A 20,784-nucleotide genomic window follows, 5' to 3' on the forward strand; every position below is an offset into this window, starting at 1 on the left:
TGAAGGTCGTCTGAAAACGCAATGGGTCAGTTGCGCTGGTCATGGAATCATGTTTTGATGCTTGATTCTTGCAGATCAGCTATAAATAACAATATCTGTCCGAACAGCAACTTTTTATGTTCAATATTAACAGAGATATCATGCTATGAAAAATTTGGTTTATCATGTCATCCATCGAGGTAGTGACAGTGACACCCGTGTTTTGATGCTTGATTCTTGCAGATCAGCTATAAATAACAATATCTGTCCAAACAGCAACTTTTTATGTTCAATATTAACAGAGATATTATACTATGAAAAATTTGGTTTATCATGTCATCCATCGAGGTAGTGGCAGTGACACCCTTGGTTTCTTCCACCTTACTCTCACCAATTAGAGAGACACTTATTTGCAATGGTTACTCAATGTGTCACTTATTGATGAAAGCAAGGTGGATGAAACCAAAGGTGTCACTACTGCGGTAGATGACTTCATAAACCGAATTTTTCAAAGCGCGATATCTCGGTTAATATTGAAGGCAGTAAGTTGCTGTTTGGATGGATCTTATTACTTTTAGCTGATCTGCAAGAATCAAACATCAGAACATGATTCCGTGTCCAGCCAAAGTGACCATTGAGGCATAACGACTTGCTCAGTGTGCCCTCTGTGTTCTGCTTTGTTTTCATACTGCCAGTCAGATAATTTAATTTTATGAGAAACCTATCCTTGCTTCGTAGTAGGTGAATTCCACTAGATATTTTAAGATAATGAAACCTAGAGTCACCAGCGTAAATGAATTTTCTGCTAGGCGAGCAATTGAGCATCTTCTTGGAAATGTCTGAAAAAATAGTTCTGAATGGTTCTTTACTCCGGTTCAAGCTTAGCTATACTATATTGCGCTATCCTTGATTAACACAAAAGTTATTGGGTTGAACAATATGCATTAATAAGAGTGGCTTTTTCTAACTTAGAAAAAAATGATGATTTGCTAAAATATGGCACAGCTTGATTTACTGTAAGAGACATCAGAAATCTGACTTAAATCGCCAACAGGAAGTGCATTTACTGCGATATTTATTTTATTTACACTGAAAGAAGAGTGACAGTACATAATACAAATTGTGCAAATGCAAACTGAAGTAAGTGATGACGAATTTGATAAAGGAAGTACAAGATAGCACATGTGCATAGAATAATAGCTCTATATTATATAATAATAATAGAAGTAGCTACTATGCTATGACATGTGCTTTCCAGTGTGCTTGAATTTCATGCCTGCTAGGGGTGCTAGGGTGCCTAAGAAGAGAGGTGTATGAACTTTTGAATGTTGCTAAATTTTCCTCAATAAAACAATTACCCATTTTAAACAATTTTCAAAACCCCCTTTCCCCTGAAACCTGATGATGATTTTGATTGGACCCTAAATAAATTTCTTTGAAATAATAGAGGAAAAATATTAAAATAAACAAATTTCCCAGGCCCCTCATGTTCTGTTGATGGAAATTTGGCAAGAATTACTCAGCGTCAGCTCTTCGCACGGCAGAATACGTTATTTTATTCAGTTATAGCATTACAGTGATTCAAACACAAAAATGGAATGATTACCTCAAACCTGCATACTTACCAGCTAATTTTCCCCCTTAAAATCTCTTTTGGATACCGTGAATTAAAGCTAAAATTATCAGAATTCATCAGAACACGAAAACGCCCAATGAACATTGAATTTCGTATATTCGCGCCAAACAAAATGGCTCTACCGTACTCTAGCGGAATGGAGTGCAATTAAAATTTTACCGCTAAATTTCCTCCAATCAAAACAGCGAACTGTGATGCCAATTTCCGTGAATTTCCATTTCCTAACCTCCTTCGCACCATAGAGAAAAAAAAGGAGGTGTTTGCATTTCGGGCATCTTGGAATATTTTGATGACTTGATGACGTAGGTGGGTACAGCTGGGTACAGGGACGTCCCCTTCACACTGTACCCACCTACGTCATCAAGTCATCAAAAAATTCCAAGATGCCCGAAATGCAAACACCTCCTTTTTTTTCTCTATGCCTTCGCACATTTTCTCCCTGACTTGCTATGCTTTCCCGGTGTTTTCCAGCTCTGTGAAGCTTTGAACTTTGAAGTGCACGTGTATGCGATTTTCCTTATCTCATGTGTTCCCACAATGTGGCACTTGTTTCCTCTCTTATCTAAGTTTTAATCAGAGGAGTTGACTGTGATGATCCAGCCCACGTCTGACAGGAGAAGGTAAATCAACTCATTCATCCTGAGATCAATTACTTTTATCCACTTTCACTGTAGCAGCAGTATGTTGGAGGAAGACGTTGCCATTGGTGTTGGATCTTTTGCCAGCATGGTGGGATGTGTCACCGTTTTCATTCTATCTTCTATTAAGCTTCTTTGCCTGTAAGGGAACGTGCCATCCGTCAATACTCTTGGCAAAACTCAAGTACGTCTCTGTATCATAATGGCCGCAAGTAGAGCTAACGGACCTCGCACATTTAGTGCTGCTGGTTGGCTGGCCTGCCAATGCCAAATCCCTTGCCGGGGCTAACTACAGGCCCTCTGCAGCCTGATTGTTGAAATTGTTTGTTTGTCGACATAGATGACATAGGTTAAAATGCGAAGCGTGATTGGTCGGCTATGTCTTATCGCTGCTTTGTCGTGCCTATGTCGGGTTGAACTCCCGACAAGCTAACGGCACCTCTTAAAGTTCTGACAGTATGTCGATCAATCCATCTGACAAAGGCACGATCAAGCAGCGATAAGACATAGCTGACCAATCACGCTCCGCCTTTTAACCTATGTCATCTATGTCGTCCTGACAAACAAAAAATTTCAACAATCAGGCTGCCGAGCTGGAATGGGGATGTGTGGCTTAGAGTCAGTGAATTGATGCGTTTCATTGTACTGCAAAGCAGTACCACTGGCCGCTGAACTGCGCTCTTAAATTGATCGATGGTGCTGATGTCACAACCACCGGTGGATTTTATACCATCTTCAAGCGCACCGAAAGATTCTTTGTCCTGAGCAATCGGTCATCTGATGGTTCTCAAATGGTGTCCTATCGAATACCACCAGTGGATTTGCCAATTAATAGAAGAAATCCCTTTTCGTTTACTACTACTTCGTCATGTACTAATTTCTGGTGGATGGTTTGTATAAGAAATTACGTACTTCTTTGGTAGGGATTGAACTATCATTACCTACATCTATTTAGAGGTGTTGTCTTATAAGGTGGCTGTTGTTTACATTTGGTTTGCAGGTGTTTTCGCGTCGCTACTATCCACATGATAACATCCGACTTTCGCAGAAGCGAGAATACAATCTTGGATAGGTTTTTTAATACCCTCAAACCTTGTAACACTGATAAGTACCTAGTTTTTTTACGATACAATCATGAGATGGATGTTTGAAGGAGGGCAGGCTCTGATGACATAGCCAGGCGGGGGAAATGTTGTCTGCTCATTAGCTGAACTCAGCTTTAGGCATCATCTTGCTATGTCAATTCAACTATTGGCCCTTGATTTGTCGGATTTTAAATAGCTTTTTATCTTTTTAGAAATAATTTTTTGAACTTTTTATCGAAATTTTTTTGTTTTTACCTGACATCCTACTCAAGGTAAGTTACAGTATAACCCCGTGCAAATTCCTCGTCATTTTCCTGTCTGGCCCGAAAAAACCATGAAAATACGTATCTGCATGGAGATACTAAAAAGATATGTGTTGCCTCTGAAATAAGCCAAAAAAGTCTGTTTCTTTTTGTGTAATGTAGTAAAGGAAGTCCCTTCCAATTAATGCCTATCACTAATGCATTTTTTATACCTACGCAGAATGACATTGATCAAAACAAATCCTATCTCATTTACTTTCATAAATCTTTTTTCTTTTTTTCAGCTGACATGAGCGTTCTAAGAATAATAAAGCCTTGGATCCGTCAGTATTTAAATGATCATCTGATCGACCACTGTGTCGATCTAATTGAAGAACAACTGAGTGTGGAAAAGGTAGGGACCATTCCGCACTGTTTACTCTGTACAGGAAAACAATAACTTCCTGCCCTGCCTGTTAAAAGGCATAGCCGCATTTTTGTCAGGACTCTACTCTAGTAAACATGGAGGAACTTAGATATACTTAAGAAGTTTATTGACGGTGGAAGTAGGCAATCACATATCTCAGTTCGCGAGTTGCAGACTTCCTGTCATACTTTTTTTTAAACGGAAAACTACTCAACGGCAGCTGTTCAAAACTGCCGTGATTTTTCTTCACTGTGTGAAGAAAATTCTGCATTAATTTCAAGGAATGATGTCAATTTGTTCTCCTTTTAAAAATTAAGGTGGAGGCGGAGATTTTCAGACACTGCAAACAAAATATGTGATTGAGGCCTTACGCCGTCGTTATCTTAAAATGTAATCATAGCAAGCAATTTGCCATTGGAGTAACCAGTTTTGCTTGAGCTGTTGCCTTATCTGTGAGATTTAGTATTTCTTGCCCATGAAAGTTCACAGGAAATTACATTTCGCATTAAAAGTAATAATGTTACCTACAGAGTCATGCCTAAGTTGAGTCATGCACAGCATGAACCTACCATTTTTGTCTTTGCCTTGTTGCAGTTTCATTCTCATCACAGGTGATGTACATTACTATCTTTTTACATCAGAACAAAATCTGACGGTGGTTGTCTTGCCATAATCCCCTGAATTGGTTCAATAGCCAGGAGGCTTAATGGCATCGCAATGTATCAAAGTTTTGCCTGACAACTTTCTGTTTCACTTATTATTGGAGGAATGTTAGTTATTAAAAACTTCCAGAAATTTTTTAGAATTTGAAAAAGAAAAAAAACTACCCAAAAATTCAAAGAGAAAATCTGCAACTGTTTTTGAGTAAATGTGTACATTTTCAAACGAAACTCGTCACTGTTGTCCTGCTATGGAGCTCCTCTCACTCTTGCTCCTTCATTTTCTTCATCGTCTTAATTCTTTTTTTCCCTCTTTTTCTCCCCTCTCTTCACAGCTCCTTTGATCAAGAGTCAATGGACGAATCCACCCCAATAATGGCTGTTGTATTACTGCATTGACCTTGATTGAGCAAAGTTGTTGGGGACAAACATATTTGAAGTGCTGGGTGCAAAAAGGGCATTAAGTAGTTGCGTCGTCTTAGAATCTTTGCTAACGTTTCATCCCTTTACAATTGAAGCAAACGCTTGGAATTTGTCGAATTTTGTACTGAATTTTCTTTATAATTTTACAATACTGAAAACAGAAAATTTCTGAAAATTCACCCAGTAGTTTCCTGTCTTAAATATAAATTAGCGGTGGAGACTCTGCAACACCGCAACCAAGAAATGCCCTTTCTGGATCCAACGCCTCATTTGTGGCTCATAATGGGAAAGAGGCCCTCAAAGTGGAATCGGAAATATTTAAGATAAGTACACCACTCCTGAGTGGCGTTTATTCCCCATCATTTGCTGGAAAGAACCCCTCAGATTTCAAAAATGACTTCTAGATTGTTAAGCTCACGGGTGGACAAATCACTATTTTAAGAAAAGCCCAGTCAAGATGGAGTCAATGTGCGTTTGCCAGCTTCCAATGATGTTAGCTTCAATTGCTTGTAATCTTGTCGATAGTGATTTTGAGAGAATATGAGACTTCGAGTTTAATAAAAAAAACGAAAATTTATCATTTTGACCTGACCCACATTTTTTTGCTCTCCTGAAAAATTTTGTTTTTCCTCATATCCCCTTTTCTCATGCCTGGTCACATTTTAACTCTCACAAAAAAATATTTTCCCCAGGCAAATGCCCAAACTTTTTCCACCAAATTAATCTGGTATTGATATTTTTTAGTATTTTTATTTCTCTGGGGGAGAAAAACCACTTAGTTCTTGTTGCTTTTGTGAATAGCCTCTCGTGTTTAGGCTCCTAATGATTACTTCTTTAGATCTATTCGTTTGACCTATGCCTCTTTTTTTGTTTTATCACAGAGTATCCACTTAGAAAGACTGATAGAATGGCACAATTTAAAAGTAGGTAGTGTGTTAAGAACCTTGGTACAAGAGCTGGAACTTCACCTTCCTGCTGATTTTTTTACTGTCACAGATGACTCGTCATCCCATCAAAGGACAAAGAAAGAATTAAAAAGGCTTCAAAAACAGTGAGTACCTGTTTTTTTTTTCTATCAATTTATGCCAAATTACTGTGTTGATAATTTTACAGGAATATGTAAAAATTTTCACTTTTCCTTTATTTTTTCTAACAAAAACTACTTAATTTATATTTTTACTCGAAATCTGTTGACAAATAATTTTGAAATCATGACCTGATAAAGCTAAAGAATTTAGAGCAGCTTGGAAAAATCAGGAAGTTCATGGGAAAAATTAGGGAATTTTGCGAGTAGTGCGTCAATTCAGCAACTTCAGCAGGTGCCATTTTAGAGAGCGTAAACATAAACACATACATTAAGCTGCTTTCACAGCGCAGCCTTGCGCTCTGGACGCCCAATCGCCATCGCCCCTCGTCCTCCCAGAGATCATCAGGCAATTGGCACCACCTGCAGCCCGACCACAGACTTCTATGGCTCTCGGCCATAGAAGTGCGAGTTTGTTTCATAGCAGTTCCATCGATAGAATTTTTGCGACCACGGACCGCGATGGAACGGCAATGGAAGGCATGTGATGTTGAACAATTAACTGAAAAAGAGGAAGTTGTTCTCAACCAATCACCTTCCTTGATGCATTCATCAAAGAAGAAGAAGCAGGTTGGAAAACATTTATGATGGGAGACGCACTAACCTCAAAATTTAGGTTTCAACCAATAATTTGACCCAAATCAACTTCAACGGCCGACGAGTGAGAAGCATGTAAACTAAAGAAGAACCCTAACCTCAATTTCGTTGGAATCAAGCAGTTCCACTGACCCATGAGTTATTGAACAGCTTTCCAAAAGTCTTTTCTATAGATCAAGGTCTGTGGTCACCCTCGAAGGGTATTCCATTGAAATAGAACCTAGTTCTATCAATATCGATGGAAGCGAGAGGTCTGTGGTTGGGCCGCAGATCTCCTCCTCCACTCCTTGTCGCCAACCTTTCACAGGATTTCCTCGCCGTCGCCCTCTGAGAAGAACCCAATCGAAAACTTGCTTGGGCAATCAATCGTTTGCCATCCTTTGCACATGTCCATACCAGACTAACTTGAGTGTAAACAACTTTTCTCTAATCTGAATCTCTAGAAATGTGGATCTTGTCCAGGATTTAGAAAAATAAGTGTAATTGAAAGAACAGAATTCCAAGTTTTGATCGAAGTTAGGGGAAGTTAGGAAAAAATTAACAAATTCGGAAAGTTTGGAATCAAGAAAAAGCAAAAAAGTTTATCCAGTTGGTTGTATCTCATGCAAGCAACAGACTGATCGGAACAACCCATATTTATAGCTTTGCAATGCACGAAATGCATTTGTAATTTAAATACTGTTTTTTTTTTCCCCAGACTTCTGAGAACCAGTAATGATGAGAAGGAGAAAATTGAAATTTCTACTCAAACAGGTACGTCCCATTGTATGTTTTTGTCTGTTCGTTCATTTTTACCAATTTGTATCCACAATGAATTAGTCCAAGTAGTTTTTTTTCTTTTCTCGTTTTTGGTAGGTATGCCCGGAATAGTTAATACAAATTGAAATCTTAGTCTTCAAAAATTCGGGACTGTTGATTGTCGAGTAATATCTACGTGCATTTTTTCATCTCACATTCAAATTTGAACTTCGTTTTGAAAAATTTCCCTGTGTAACGTGCCAAATGATGCCCTACAGCCAATCTTCAGCGATTTATGCAACAATTGACGTATTTTTGTGGAATCTATTCCCCCCAAAATTGGCAGATTTAGATTTTGCATCTATTAAAACAAGTAATGTTGTAGGCATTCTTTTGTACTAACATGCTGGGAGAGTTTACAGATCATGCTTACATTTCTAGAATTGGCTTGTTTTGCATGATTCAGAAATTTTTGCTTAAATTAGCACCTTGTGTAGTTGTGCATTCTCAAAATAAGCTACCACAGGCCCTTATCATGAAATAGGCTCTTACAAAATCTGTGCGTAAAATAGATAATTTAAATGTGCTATGATATTGATATTTTAGTAAATTTTTAAATACTGAGAATTTGTTTTTATCTTTCAGAGAATAGAATTGGCCTCCAAGTTAAACCACTGCATGAACTTTCAAACAATGTGAGCCCTGAATTGTTAGTAGGACACTCATCTGAGACTCCCAATAAGAAGCAAAAAAAAAACAAGAAAGAGAATTCAGATCTTGCATGCAGCCCAGCAGTTGAACCTTTGGACAATTTTGCTGGAGAAGAAAGGGAAGAACAAGAAAAGAGCAAGAAGAAGAAGAAAAAGAAAGAAGAGTTAGTAAACAGTAATAATCAAACAAATATCTCCTTGGATCATCTCGACAATGATGAAAAGAAGCTTATGATTATGCGAGACTTACTGCTCAAGCTTGCAGAATTATTGAGCGATGAAAATAGAATTGAATTTGAGGAATATTACCGCCTAAAAATGAGCGATTCGAGTAAAGGAGATAGTAAAGGAGAATGTGAATCCGAAGAAAATATTCTCAATTCAGATCATCGTAAATCAAAGAAGAGGAAGAAACGCAACTCTGATGTGGTGCAAATAGTTTCTGAAGCTAATCCTGACATACTTGAGACCGAGGAGACTAGGAAGAAGAAGAAGAAGAAAAAGAGAAAATCGGAAGGAGAGGATGGTCCTATCATAACCCACATCGGAAGTGTGAACTCACTCCCGGAATCAGACAATCTCAGAGACACATCAAAAAAATCGTTAGTGCCCACTGACGAGTTTCATCATGAGCTTAATCCATCGTATGATTCCCACTCGGATTCAAACCAAGGAAATTCTCCTATTTTACTGTCACACGTAATGGGCAGTGATGTGGCTGTTAAAACTGAGCTGTCGTTTTCAGATGAAGGTAATAAGTGTGTGTCGTCATTAGTGTTTTGCTCTACATTTTAAGATAAGTAAACGCCGAATTGAAAGACCTCGCTGATCAGGAATGACCCTCTGTATATCAAAATAAAAAACAATGGAAATGAGAGGATCATGTCTATGTGGCTGCTACAAGGCGCAATTCCCAAAGCGTATTTTCGTTGATGATTGGTGGAGCCAAAATGGCGGCTAGATCATAATCGGGTCGGTAAACATTTGAGGACAGACTTTCGAAATTGATGCTGGTCCGATGCCATCATCTTCATCAGGTCATTTCTAAACCTTACTTTTTGTAGGATTATATTTTGGTGCCGACGTTTGCAAGAATTCCACCTTTTCTCCATCTCTTGAGTCCCGATGTTGTTCTGCAAAATTATGATCGCGTCAAAACAAAATAAAAATCCGCATGATCCACCCATTTGGGTTCGACCGATCATCAACGAAAATACACTTCTATCAGGTGCTTCATACAGCACCTTAAATATTACACTAAAAGCACTTAAATACAGCACTTAAATATTACTACTTATATTCTTTTATGTATATATTATTCTACCTCTCCTTCTCTCTTGCTAATCAATAATATATATATTATTCTACCTCGAGTTTCGTGCATTTAAAACTAATGAACAAAAAATTGCTCGGAAGAGGAGGTCCTTTCTCACCGATCCCGTCATGAATTACAAAATATTTACTTTTGCATGCCTACTTTGAGTTTAGAGGAGACTCGATTAATGACCATCTGGGTGTTTTTTCAAGGGGGGAGGAGGTGTGTGTTTTTTCGAAGATTTTCAGTGATTGATTTGTGTGAGTGATTTAACCTAATGCCTAATTCACATTTCAAACAAAATTGCCATTAAATTTAATTTTTTTTTTTTTTTTAACTTTTAGGTCCCTCGAATTCTGCACATCCTGTGAAACAAGTAGAGTATGTTCCTGTACCTGAATCTAGCTGTGCTTTAAATGTGTCAAACATTACATGTAAAAGTAATCCTCTCCATGAATCCCTGAATATACCTGAGTCATCTATTGGTCAAAATCGAGCTAAAGGTATGTATCTGAACCAGATCAGTTACTTAGAACTGGGAATTCCTTTTCTCTCAGCTCTGAGGTCATATGATTTATAAATTTTTATCAATATAGCTCTTTAGAATCCGAATTTAAATGAAAAAGTTGATTTTTTTCTAAACTCTGAAGTGTTCCTTTGAATAATTCAGGAAAGGTGAAAGAAAACCAACGGTTTTCAATTTGAAACAGTCAGAGAATGGACCTCAGGATAAGGCCAGAAATTGAGGTTTACAGCCCTAGTTGCATTGGCTGTTTTAAAAAAGATAGAAAATCTCCTAAGTTTTAAAGAGAAAACTTAAAAAAATCCTTAAAATATCTGAGTGAGGAAACTGTTTTTTTACTTTACAGAAAAATGCCATCTTCCATTTTTCCAAGTTTTTTTTTCCTGTTTATTTTAGTAATTTTTCATGTTGGAAATTTTGCAGTTTATTTTTTGTTTAGCATCAATATAAGTGATTTTAACATCAAGAAAAATTTGGATTTCAACTTTATATCCTGGGTAAAAGCAGAGGAAAGATCTTCTACATTGGGTGTCCCAAATTGATTGGCAGAAACTTCAGGAATCGATCAGACTTTTTTCTCCCACAACATTTTTAAGCCATTTTAAGTAGGGCTGTGTAAGCCTGGTTTTTTGGATTCGAGCCGAGTTCAAGTATTTTTTCACTAATTCGAGCCAAGTTCGAGTTTTTTCGAGCTTTGAAAATGACCCTTGAGCCGAGTTGAGCTCGAGTCGAGTTCGAGTAGTTTGTTGGTAATGTTGGGTCTCTCTGAGAGTAAGGGACTTAAGAGACTGACAAATTTGAGCAAAATCTGTACACCAGACATTTCGCACTGGCTAAATTTAGATACAACGTTTGTATTATTAGTTTCCTTATGCACATTAGTCTTTTATGGATGAGCTAAAAATTGTATGTAGTTTAGAATCGAGGAATGTGGTTCAATTTTCCCTGATGTTTTATTTTTTAAACAGGAAACTAAGCAACACTGAAACTTAAAGTGTTAGAACATTTAAAATAATCTAGACTGTATCCACAGAAAGTTTATAGGTGTACACAAGTTTCAATTTCTGTTAAAAATAAAAAAAAATTAAAAAAAAAAAAAAAAAAAAACGAGAGAAAATCAGGCAATATGAAATGCAGTTACTCTTACTCCGATTGAATCTGTCTAATTACCAATTGAACGTCCTTCATCAACTGCGTCTGGGCTATTAAATCTCATAATTGAATGACCTAGATGGATGAAAATCTATACTATAAGCTCCCAGACCTCCTAATTTTGCGAAACTGGTGACGCTTAGTTCCAGCGTTCTACCAAGCCGATTTTTATGATTTTTGCGGCTATCGACGGGCAATTGTCTCTAGATAAGCCAACTCTTTTCAGATTTTCAAAATATGGCCCAGGTTTTTTTATATTAAATGGTAAAGTTGCGAATTCTCCCATTTAAACAATGTAAATTTATATTTTTTGTCATAGTTCGTTTGAGCGTTCTACCGGGCCGATTTCCAAGTTTTTTGCGGTAATCGACGGGTAATTGGCCCTAGATGAGCCCGCTCTTTTCAGATTTTGGAAATAGGACCCAGGTTTTTTTACAATCACGTTATAAAAGTGAGTGAATTTTCAGAATGCTCCGAGACTGCTACCGCTATGCGCGGGAGGATGCGCAGTGGTCGAGGAGGTTGCGCAGTAGCTGTGTAGCCTGCGCATCAGCTCTACACTTATCTACACAAGATTCGCTCTGCCCCCTCAAGACGAGCGGTGGCCGAGTCGTCAAAGACGTCGGAAGCGTCCACCTAGATCAAGGTGTGGGTTCGATTCCCGTCTCTCGGTATACTTAATTATCACCTGATTAAAATCGTTCGTTGTTTTACTGCAATATTTCATCAAGCAGTCATTCCAAAACGCGTCCTTTTAATTTTAAAGTAATTACAAGTAAAGTTTAAAATTAAAGTATACCTTATATCGTAATTTTTTAGGGTAAAAATAAAACTAACACTGATAGGAGGGTAAAAATAGGGCCGCGAAGCGGCCCATTGATGGCGCAGAGCGCCTTCAGGGGGTTGGGCCGCGTAGCGGCCAGGGCGCAGCCCCCTAGTATATATTGATTAAGGTCATTCGATAACAATTTAATAATCATCACTCTGACCTGATTTTTTTATGGAAATATTATCTTAATCGGCATGAATTTTTTCTTAATTTAAATTTTAACCTTCAAGGTCCTCCGTAAATCTTAAAGCTTTGAAGAAATTTGATGTAAATTTTTTGTGAGTTTAAAACGTATCAATTGTTTGATAAGTATAACAGTCCTAATTTATTTATTTTTTCCTTGCAGATACTGGTGACAACTTAGAAAAGGAGCTCCTCGAGTTAGAACAATGTCTCCAACAAGTTAACAAAGAAGTAAGTAAAATTTCCATTGAAGGGTATAATTGTTGACTCCAAAACAGCACTTACCTATTGAAGGATCTGTAAATAACTGTTACCTCATCTCGATCGGTGACTTAACTGGTAGCTTAGTCTCTCTGTTGAGTGGGTGGCTGATGTCATCGCTCAGTTGAACAAATCAGAAAACATAATCTCTTTGGCATCATTGAGTGATGGATAAAAACTTTTTTCTTGATGCCACAATCAAAGCTCATAGGACAGATAGTGGAACCCAATTTACTAAGGATATGTAAACGATCAAACATTGCAAGTTGCGGTGGAAATTTTTCTCATGGAAACCCTCTGGACAGAAGAATTCTCTAACAGCAACTTAGAAAATTAACTCCTAAACCATGTTTTTTTAACTTGTTCTTTTGATTGTAAGTAAATCAGGGACATGAAATGTCATTCCTGTTCAGGTATACATATATCTAATGTCAATTAGAAATGCTTCGATCCAGCCTATCTCCAAATCGGACGGATTTAAGTAGAATCCGATTGACTTCATTAGGCATTGTGCAAGTTCCTCTCATATTTTATTTTTTCAACTGAAAAATTATGATTATTCTGACTTGAATTATAGGTAGTTTTTTTCTGTAAGTCAGAGAAAATGTGCAAAAACTTCCAAGGCAATATGTTGTTTGTCAGCCGAAAAAACAAAACTTGAAAGAGAATGAGGCAACATGAAATGCAGTGAGGCTGTTTTGGTTGAAGTCATCCAATTAACAATTGCCCAAAATATGAAATTTTCAATTGAAACCATGTTCCATTGTGCTTGAATGAATATTTTGTTCATTGACCTGCTATTGCATCATGTTCAAAAACACGTGTTTTCATATTATTACGTTTTATTTTTTTTTCAGACTGATAATCAGGAGCCAAAAGAAAGATCAAGGTAAGCATTTATTTCAATGATGGGTAACTGAACATAGAATCAGATGTGAACTAAGTCATCCCTCATCTAATGCTTCGAGTTTTCAAGATTTCTATAAGGAAATACATTCAGTAATTATTTTCTCTCAACGGGTTGTCCAAAAAGTGGGCAGCTTTCCAAGTGAAAAAATAGCGATAACGTCTAGAGGCCTATTTCAGCTGTTTCTTCCCAAAGAATACATTTTGTAAACAATATAATACAGTTGAAAGTATCCAAACACAAAAATTACACCTTACCAGTTGAGTCAAACATTTAATTTCCCGTTTAATTTTAGAGTGCACAAAACAGATATTTTAGGGGAAAACAGCTGAAATGAACCTCCAGGCTTAATCGATTGGTTTGTTGCCAAAACTTGTGTCAAAAGAGTGAATCCGTATCAAAGCAAAATGCGTTCGATATCTCGATGTTTGTTTACTCCTGCTATAAATTCACCTCAATTTTCAGTTGACATCAAATTCATAAGTTTCCAAAGGTAGTTGGATTTCTTATCTAAGCATATCCTTGAAGAGGAGAAAAATTGATCTACTATTTTATGGATTGACTTTTGCGTCTTCTGTGCTGGTTGAATCTTCATAAGATTTATTTCATGTAATTTTGAAAGTTTCTTTTCAATATTGAGGAACGATTTTAGCTCACCTCTTTTTCTTTGTTCAGTTGGTTGTGGTGTCAGCGTTCAAGAGGCAAAGTTATGTCTATAGAGCTCCGCATTCAAATAGAAGTTGTCACATTCACTAGTCTAAATTTTTTGAAGTAAAATGATGCTTTGAAGAATAGAGGAATACTTTCTTGGTACATTTTCATACAAACTGTGCAAGTTGTCAGAAGTTTTATTTTAATCCTGGTTTCAGAACCAGAAGATCTTGCAATGAGCCATTTTCATTGCTCTGAAAAGGTACACTTTTTAGCTGGGACATTCATTACATACATAAGAATACATGTGACACTTTTTTTTCTTGCTCAGACTTAGTTCAGTGCCATATTCTGTTTTAGCAACTTCATGCAAGTTTACCACTAACATCTTAACTGTTCTCATGAAATTTTGCCTATTGAACGCTGCTGTTTCCTCTTTTCTCCGCCTTTTTTTCTGCATGCGTACATGTGTCTCTCTGTTTCATCTCTGGAGTCTTGAAAGTGTATGTTTAAAATCATTTTAAAGGCTGGCTCTAAACTATTTTTTAAGTGATCTATGCCTCTCCCAAACATGGCTTAGACCATTCACCTTCTCTTCCTCCTCCCCCCCCCCCCCCCCAAATAAGAAACCACCCCACAGCAGATTCATTTAGAAGAAAGGAGATATCATCTGGTATACATCTGGTAGGCCTGGTAGCAGATAAAGTTTTAGATTACAGTTTTTAATTCTGAATTTTCACGTTTCATATTTTAGCACATGATGATTCGCTATTGTGATATTTAAAAAGAGTTCCTCGTTAAATTTTCTTTGTGGGTTGACATTTTTTTTTATGGGTGAGACATTGCAGGGAAGGAGATTGAGGTTTGCTTGGGTTCCCATGCTCTTTCCACTGCTGGTGACCAGTTCATATCTTTCAAGGTAGATCCCCATCCCTATTCCTCTCGTGGTAGGCACTTTTTGCTTGTTTCTATTTGCCCTTATAACAGGACGTATTTCTATGAAATGGGACTGTGTGCATTATGACGTGAGCCCTGTTATGCATTTGTTCTTATGGGTCTCAGGGCTCACTTCTTAATACACATAGTTCCGTTGGCATAGTTAATATGTCCAACTGCTCTTCTGCTATCACTCGTTTCCTCGGAGTCCCAACCTGCATTTCATTAATTTTGCTCAAGTTTTGATCAGTCAGGCTTGCAACGATTTAAAAGTCCTGGTTTAGGATCTGGTCTACTTGCCTTTTTAACAGCAGTTTCTCTCTGAGCTGAGATAGGAGACTATGATGGCCTAGATCTCCATACGATATGGTTTTTTTGTTATGAAATCTTCATTCCGAGAAAGGATTCTTTTGGCATATTTTTTCATCACTAATTAATAATCTAATGCAATCGATGCATTGATGATAATGATGTCTATATAGTGAGGTTCATTATGTATAGTATATGAGGGATGAAATTGTAAATGGATGATTTTTTAACACCTCCCTCCTCGAATGCTTTTTTGATGCTGGTTTCTATCCTGTGACAAGGAAATAAAAAACCTAAGATTGTCATTGACTATCTTTTAACATGTAAAAAAAATGTCTCACAGTTTTCATTGACCCTCCCCCCCCCCCCTTCTGGAGCATTTCATATTTTATGAACGGCCCCTACTTATGCAACTGATTTGCAAATTGTCCCTTGTTTTCTTTTCCTTTGCTGTAAAATGGCAGCTTTTTTTATCGTTGATGGTGCTTTGTAGAATTTGCGCCATGATGACCCTGTTTTTTTGAACGTGGCATTTGTTGAATTCGTTTTTATTTTTGTTTTTTTTTTATATATTAAGTACACTCTGTTTTAACGCTAGTCATGTGTTATTTGTTTTTAACCAGTGCCAGCATTACAAACCCAACTTTGTTCACGTCTAATTCGGTTTCCTCTCAGAAGCACAGAGTGACAACAAATAGCAGTGGAAATCGGAATGTCATTGGCCGTGAGGAAATAGAAAAAAAAATCGAATGCTACAAATGTGGGGAGAAATTCAGTTCAAAGGCCGAAATTTATCAGCACTGGATTAAACATGTGAAAGATAGTATTTTGCGCAGCAATGTACAACAGGCTTCAGCTAACAATATCGAGAAAAACCTCCGGGAAAATTCTCATAATTTACCGGATGTCTGTCCCAAATTGACCGATTTGAAGCGGTCACCAAAGTCTCCATCTGGAAGTTCTCAGTCAGAGTCCATTCCAAGGAAAAATATTTTACATGCTTCTCAGTCTTCTCAGACTCAGGTTGCTCCAATTGTTCAAAGTCATTTGATTGTGAACCCTATTAAAAATAAGAGGTCAGCCGTAGATAGACGTAGTTCCTCCAATTTGCCATTCAAATGTAGTGTGTGCTCACTTGTTTTTAGAAACCGCACCAACCTCTCAAAACACTTACAAAAACACACCAGAACGTTAAAGTGCTCCACTTGTAGTATCAGTTTCAAAACTGTAGCAGGATTACAAAAGCATCAGAAGATAAAACATCCAGCAGCGCACTCTGTTGAAAAACACTTCAATTGTCCAAAGTGCCCCTCAAGTTTCAAAAATGATGTGAGTCTTCAGAAGCATTTAGTGTCACATTCTCATGACAAACCATTCAAATGCAATTTATGCCCCACTTTCTTTAAACGGAAAAGCGACATGAATTTTCACCTTGCCACCAAGCATTCTATTCAAAGATTCTTTTGCTCAGCTTGCAAGAAGCCTTTTCAGTTTAGGCGCGATCTTATCACTCACAGAAAAGAAGCTCATGCAACCTCTAAAATTTCTCTCAAGGAAAATGTTGCCAGAAACTGAAATTTTGACTGATATTATTTAAGGATAAAATTCAAAACATGGATTGGGTCAGAAAGAAAAATAGTTGGGATCATGTGAAAACAATGGAGCCTGCAGTGCAACAATTTAGTAAATACATCTTTTTCATGATCTACGGCCATCATCAACATCACTCTTGTTGACTTTCGCTTCCTTATTTACTGCATAATTTTTTGAACACGGTGATCCGCCCTCTTTTGGACCTTTATGATTTATGAAAAGCTCCACATATCCCCATTAGCAATTTTCAAAATGGAGTTTAAATGAACGCTCCTCAATCCTCAATCGTTCAGACACAGGGATGCATGAGCGCATCACGTTTCTGTTTCGGTATTGACAGTTTTAGGCAAGTTTTTGACAATAATGAGTGAAAGTAATGAAGACTTTAGTTTGAAAGGTGGACTTTGATACAAACGCTAGTAAGATCAATGAACTGACTATTTATCAAACGTTTGATGCCTTTTGGATTGACTCTCTTGGATTTAAAATTTTTTGCAGAAAATTTTCATCGAGAATATCAACAAATTTTCAAACCAAAGAATTTATACCGCTTCCAGGCTATGACTCCGATGGCTGCTTGCTTTTTGCTTGTTATCAGTGCGGATTAAATTTCACGGATAAATTGACTTTCATAACGCATTGGTTACAGCATGTCAAAAAGGATCATCTTTCCCAAGGGAAAAAAGCGGAGCAGGTGAGAATTTATGAATGCAGCAGATGTAAATTTAAGTTCACCGAGAAGAGATTCCTAAAAGAGCACATAATGAATGTTTGTTTCAAAAAGCTCTACGCTGATCGATTATTAAAATGTAAATTGTGCGTTCTAACTTTCACTTCTTCGGCTGAACTTGTAAACCATCAATTGACAGCTCATAATATCGACAGGAGGCACATCTGCCCTCTTTGTGGACTCCGCAGTACTTCCAATTCCAATTTGCACAAACACATACGAAGCCATTCGGAATTAAGGCCCTTCAAGTGTGAGTCATGCGAAGCGACTTTTAAAACCAAAAGGACCTTACAGTTTCACAGTGCCACTCACACTGACGCGAGGCCATTCAAGTGTAACTTGTGCAGTGCAACTTTCAAGTTGAGGCACTATCTTAATGCTCATATGTACAAACATTCAACCGTCAGGAGTTACAAGTGCAGAAAGTGTGGAGCATGCTTTAAAAATCGTAAAACGCTGCAGCATCACATGGTCTTTCACTCGAATGAGAAGCCATATCAGTGTCACATTTGTCATAAGGCTTTCAAAAGGAAGCAGATCTTAAAGCTCCACCTACCAGTTCATTCAGATGAAAAACCTTTCACTTGTGATTTTTGCGATTATGCTGCTAAGCGATTAAGTTCCTTAAAGTTGCATAAGAAAAGAGTTCATTGCTATAATCATTAAAAAAATCCTTCTCAAGTTCTTACTGTCTTGAAACAAGCCTGGATTCTTATGTTCTGATGTTTTTCAAAGGCATTTTTTGCATTGAATCCATTCCTCTGTGAAAAAGAGGGAATTAAAGAAGATCAAAGGCAAAATCAAATAACTTTTCTCCTCTTCTGTCTCTATTAGTCAAATTTTGATTACCATAGACCTTGCAAAAAAGCTATTATCTCTGCCAAAAGTAGATTCGAACTCTCTTTTGTTGTTTTGTCGTACAACATTTGGCTTCAGCAGTCGCAATACTTATAAAGTAAGAAATTTTTCTGTTTAAAAGTACCTATTTCAATGCATAGTTGTGAAATCTTTCAAATGGTCTCTGATGATAACTCGTGTCATAGGACTTGTCCTTACTATATAATAATTATAGTGCAAACAAATACCCCTAGAAAAGTTCCTCAGTTCCCAAAATTCTTCCCAGGATGCTGGATAATATTTTGCTAATTTTTTACCGTTAGATGTTTTTCATTCCAATTTGTATACCCATGACGCAGTCAAAGAATTTTCAATTTGAGTCACTTTCAACTGTCTAGAATCGATCATTCAATGCATTTTTCTTGAAATGCAAGTTTTTCTCATGGGTCTTATTTCCAGTACGTTCCTCAACTGTTGTCCGGATAAGAAACCTGATCGTATCCCTAGCACCAGTATTCTTTGTTTTTAGAAAGGAAAAAAAAGTTTGTGTGTCTTTCAGCATTATATTTTGTGATCTATCAAGAAAATTGAAGATATAAAACAGATTTCTCGACCCCTGAACTTGCAATTTTTTTTCTTCTGCCCTTACTCTTCCAACATTTTCTCTTCTTCTCTTCTGTCACCATAGCTTTTTTTTCGTATTTTCCTAGTGAATCATTGACATTTTTATTGTTCTTCATAGGCATAAGAAATTACCATATGCAACTATTCAGCATTACTGTGTGATTCATCATCATCTCGAAAAATCAGGCAATAGATCCATTAAGACAAAATCAGCGTTTTAGTCCAAGCTTTAATCTTTCATTGGTGGTTTTAAACGAATGCGCAGTCTTATGAATGTATCATAGATTTAATTGGAGAGTAAAAGATTCAGCAACAAAATTTTTATCAAGTCCAGTAAGAAAAGTTGTGTTTTGAATTTTTGACAGAGAATGCTCCCTGGCTACCCGGAGACCTGAATTACATCTTGCACTAAAGAACTACTATTTCTAACGCATTTTTGGTACATCTACGCCAAACTTTCCTTACAAAGTTACATGCCTCTATGGATTAGCTAGTTAGTAGCTCCTAATTGAGCCGCGTTCAGCAGAAAGGAACCAAGCGACATTAGCCATTGCCATTTAACTGGGCAATTCAATTTTTCACAAGAGAACTTTAGTGTGGATTCCTTTGAAACTTTTAAGGAATTTGCTTCGTACTATGCATGCAGAAAATTCGCTGAACTTTGCACAAAGATCCGGCCAATTTTATGTAAAAAATTAAATTGCCCAATTTAAAGACTTCGCACACCCCTTATGGGAATGTGTGCCCTGTTTGATTTCCAATTTTTTTATTGATTTAAACTCGTCTATGGATGCTGATGAAAAGTCAACTTTGCACCAACTTCTTACAAGGCACCGTTTTCGCACAATCTGCGTTATTAAGCTTCAATAATTACTTGAATAAATGAAGGCAGCGCTGCAATTTAACAAGGAAAACTCCAGCCAGTGAGTGGTAAGGAAGAGAGTGGGAGAGAGAAGAAAGGAACTGATTTGGACGGTAAAATCAGATGAAATGAAAAGGCCTGCAGAATCCGAGATAAGACTTCCGCTTGGCATTGTAGTGGTACCTGAATCCGCTGAGGTTTTCCTGTTTTTTCCTCGTTTTCAGCCGGTGCTGAAAGATAGAGAGATCTTTTCAACTCTTAATCGCTACGCTGCCTTCATTTATTCAAGTAATTATTGAATTTTCAAACGCAGACTGTGCAAAAACGGTGCCTCCTAGGAAGTTAGCGCAACAGTAATTTTTTACCAGCATTCATAGACGAGTTCAAATCAATACTAAAATTGGAATTTGAACAGGGCACACATTCCCATATGGAATGTGCGAGGTCCTTTAACCAAAACTGATATGGCTTTGTTCCTTTCTGTTTAATGCGATCCAATGCAAAATGAAGTCAAGTTCTTTATTACTTAGGTTCTTTCGCTCATATATGCTCACACATATCACTTTTTGGCAAAACAACCCATCTGATTCTTGAAGCTCTGAGAAATTCAGCCATTTAAGGAATGTGTATATCTTACGAACATCACAGGATGCAGTACAGTATGGTTATCCTGTGAAAAATGCACATCCTCTAAGTCCAACAGGATGTCTACAAGTCCGGAATTTCAAGAAAGTTCGGAAATAGTGCTGATTTTTTAAGGGCGGCCTGGAAGTACTAAAAAAGAGCGGAAATTCCGCAAAAAGGTCCGGAATTTGTTTAAAATTTTGTCATTTTTGTTGCAATTTCAAATTTTT

At 37.3% G+C, this 20,784-nt stretch overlaps 1 protein-coding gene across 5 annotated transcripts in view; it reads left to right on the forward strand.

Moving 5' to 3' along the window:
* Nucleotides 1-2,050: 2,050 nt before the first annotated feature.
* LOC109038747 (uncharacterized) overlaps nt 2,051-20,784 on the forward strand; it is a 36,462-nt gene continuing 17,728 nt past the window's right edge. Inside the window, exons 1-9 of one of the 5 annotated variants that reach the window (XM_019053920.2) lie at nt 2,053-2,235; nt 3,886-3,995; nt 5,971-6,140; nt 7,468-7,523; nt 8,154-8,969; nt 9,878-10,036; nt 12,384-12,451; nt 13,339-13,370; nt 15,908-17,005. In XM_019053920.2, the coding sequence (XP_018909465.2) occupies nt 3,891-3,995; nt 5,971-6,140; nt 7,468-7,523; nt 8,154-8,969; nt 9,878-10,036; nt 12,384-12,451; nt 13,339-13,370; nt 15,908-16,859 (2,358 nt within the window). In that variant the 5' untranslated portion in view covers nt 2,053-2,235; nt 3,886-3,890 and the 3' untranslated portion in view covers nt 16,860-17,005. Of the gene's footprint in view, nt 2,236-3,885; nt 3,996-5,970; nt 6,141-7,467; nt 7,524-8,153; nt 8,970-9,877; nt 10,037-12,383; nt 12,452-13,338; nt 13,371-15,907; nt 17,006-17,375; nt 19,066-20,784 lie in introns of those variants that run through there. The other 4 variants (XM_019053923.2, XM_019053919.2, XM_019053921.2 and 1 more) reach the window with 4 other exon arrangements.

The sequence above is a fragment of the Bemisia tabaci genome, chromosome 8 (genome assembly GCF_918797505.1).
Source record: "Bemisia tabaci chromosome 8, PGI_BMITA_v3".
NCBI classification, from domain to species: domain Eukaryota; kingdom Metazoa; phylum Arthropoda; class Insecta; order Hemiptera; family Aleyrodidae; genus Bemisia; species Bemisia tabaci.